The following is a 3,135-nucleotide window of genomic DNA, read 5'->3' on the forward strand; positions in this document are numbered from 1 at the left end:
AGATCTCTATTATGGTTCTCAAATTACTACGGAAGATATGTTCAGCTTTCAGCCCAACAAGAAATAGAGCTAATCTCTTAAAGAACATTATTCACAGTGACAGCCAAGTTAGAATGTTAGCCTCTGGAAGCTATTTTTAGATAAATGCAAAGAAGTCCTATCATCAAGTCCACGAGAGACATGCAACTGGTGCTCCTTTGGCAATTCCATTCGATCATTCCACGCACGGTGTCCATTTCCTATTACTCCTCAATCCTTCTACTTTCAAGAAGTTTATAGGAGTGATCTCCAAAGTCACAGAATTTCAGAACTATGAAGGACTTTAGAAATTATCTAGACTTATAACAATTGACTGACTTTACCAGTAAGTAAACAGAGGCCAGAAATGAAAAATTAATTGGCATAGATCATTCAGTGAGTTTTTGGCACCACTAAGATAGGATCCAGGGCTTCTGTTCTATTTTCACATGATTGTAAAGAGTCAGATAATTTCACTTTAAGACCCTAAATAAAGGAATCAATACAATATGAGAAGTTGATGAGAAAAGAGAGACAGGTGTAAACAGACTGGGACTATTTTGTTTGATATGTTTGTTTGATATGTATCTATAGGGTTCCATTAAGGTCACTGAGTCTTCAGCTCAACCACTTGAGTTATGGGAAATGTCTCCACATCTTCCTCTGAAATGCTGGTCTGACTGCCCTAATCAGTGAAGATTGTATTGAGTTGGGCCCCAATGCCATGATGGGGGTAGGAATCATAGGACATATCTATGGGAACATCATAGCGGGGGGTACCAGCCTGAAAGGGAGTTGAATGTACATGCCCTGAGCTTAGACTAGCAGAGGGGTAATTGGGCATGAAACTGTAGGATTTATCCAGGTCAGGGGAGGCATCTTGCTTCAAGGAGAAGTTCCCACTGATGCTCAGGGGTGGAGTAAGTGGGCCCTCATAAGGTGGTGTACTGCAGTCAGGTGGGTGGCTCCCAAAGGATGATTCTCCCAAACTCTTGAATACTGGGGGTTTGAGATTAATAAGATGTGTTTCCATATGGCCATAAGGAGGGCTGGGGAGCCCAGGAGACTGATAGTTGAAGTTGTGGACAGAGATGGCAGAGTCACAAATAGGAGATTTCTCCTCACACTTCTCTAGGAGGACAGACTGAGAGCCCAACTGGAGGCATCCAGCCACCAGGTTGCTTGTGGGCTGAGAGAGCCCTTTACAGAGCATCTCCACAAAGCCCTTCCCTTCAGGTGTCTGTCCGGTTTCTAGGACCTCAGACAACGCCCAAATATAGTTCCTGGCCAGTCTAAGAGTCTCTATCTTGGAGAGCTTTTGGGTCTTAGAGTAGCACGGCATGACCCTCCTCAGGTTGTCCAGGGCATCGTTCAGGCCGTGCATCCGGGTCCGTTCCCTAGCATTAGCCTTGACTCTTCGAGCCCTGAATCTCTCAAGGCGAGCTTTCGTCATCTTCTTTTTCTTGGGACCTCTTCTCTTAGGCTTCTCTCCATCTTCTTCCTCCTCTTCTTCCTCCTCAATACTGTCATGCTCTTCAGCTAAGCTGCCAAGCATCCCATAAGCAGCTGGTCTTCTCTCCTCCTCCTTTATCTCATTCTGAGAAGCTGGACCTTTGTCCATCCAAGATGGTGTATTGACCAACTCTGTCATCTCCTTGGGTTTCACGTAAGATTTTGCCATTTCCAGACTCTGGAAAAGGAAACAGCAATGGTTAGTGCCTGTGAACATCTGATTTGATTTAAAACTAAATTTTCTTTTTATGTCTTAGATGTAAAGCACAGAATTTGTATTGGAATTCAACTTATAATTATCTAGCCCAAGTTCTCCATTCTAAATAACTAATCTAAACTCAGATAAATGCCCAGGACACTCACTTAACTATAGCATTTATAAGAAAATCAACTATAGGAAAAGGAAATTGACTTGATTATTCATTGCAGAGTCAATACCCAACTCTTTTTATTCTCAGGTTCTTTATCTCATGGATATTTTATGCAAAAATAACTGATATACCACTCAAAATATGTTTTTCTTTCTTCCCAGAATTCAGATCATAAAAGGAAGTAGCTAAGGTGAGCATATAAATTATTGTCCAAATAGAGAAACTTCTGATATTATATAATAATATGTAAACAATAATTGTAATATTGCAAAATTTTAAAAGAATATCAAACAATAACATAAGAAAACTGTTATATAACTATACCACAAAATAAATGAAAAACTGTAATGAGATCATTCAGACTTTGTACATGTTCTCCAAAGGACTACTCAGTCTCTATTTAGAGACACATATACATCTGACTCATAACATCCCTTGTTTCCTACTGACTCTGCTGGTATACAACATGATCATGAAATATTCCTCTCACAATCACCATTTTGTCTTTCAGTAAGAACCTTGTGGTCTGTCTAGTGTTAGTGGTGTTAGAGGTATTAGTAACATGGTGTCTAGAAAGGATCAGGAAAAGAGAGGAGGTCACCACTGGTTATCTTTCAAATCCACCCATATGTTAAAAGTGAGAACTCTTCATTGAACACGCATCTCACACCCTCAGACAAGAATACAGCAGCAGCTCGAATTACAAGCCAGAAGTCTGCCAAACCTATTTAAGATTATTTTAGTGCAACTATTATAAGATTTCATTAAAAATGGAAAATCTGGAACAGATTTTAAACTTCACAGAACATAGTGACTGCAAACATAGCGCAGACTATTTCAGACAAACATGCAAATAGTCTGACTAACTCACTTGCCTAACAGATACTGTTTAGTCAGAATTTTCTATGAAAAATTTGCAATTGTAAAACTTATTTGAAAACCAAAAGAGACTGGTGGTTTAGTCAATATTTTGCATTCAATTCTGGAAGAGCCTGAATTGTTTTGAGATTTGTTGAGAGATTCGTAGGTATACAATTTACCAAATAAAAGTATCCAATAAACTCCATTGGGGCATCCCAGTTCCACCGGCTAGTCTTCGAAATGTTAAACCCTCCGTCACCTTTGTATATTAGAAAGGGGAGAGCATGATAAATGTTTTTTGATCCTTGAGGCTTGAGCCTCAAATCAATGAATGCGGGAATTAGTACATAGCTTTTAAAAATATAAATATATG

At 39.4% G+C, this 3,135-nt stretch overlaps 1 protein-coding gene across 1 annotated transcript; it reads right to left on the reverse strand.

The window, feature by feature from the left end:
* Positions 1-703: 703 nt before the first annotated feature.
* On the reverse strand, positions 704-1,699 carry NEUROD4 (neuronal differentiation 4). Its single transcript, XM_060113942.1, has one exon. The coding sequence runs from the start codon at positions 1,697-1,699 to the stop codon at positions 704-706; it is 996 nt and encodes a 331-aa protein (XP_059969925.1).
* Positions 1,700-3,135: the final 1,436 nt, after the last annotated feature.

This window comes from Mesoplodon densirostris, chromosome 11, assembly GCF_025265405.1.
Source record: "Mesoplodon densirostris isolate mMesDen1 chromosome 11, mMesDen1 primary haplotype, whole genome shotgun sequence".
Lineage (NCBI taxonomy): Eukaryota > Metazoa > Chordata > Mammalia > Artiodactyla > Ziphiidae > Mesoplodon > Mesoplodon densirostris.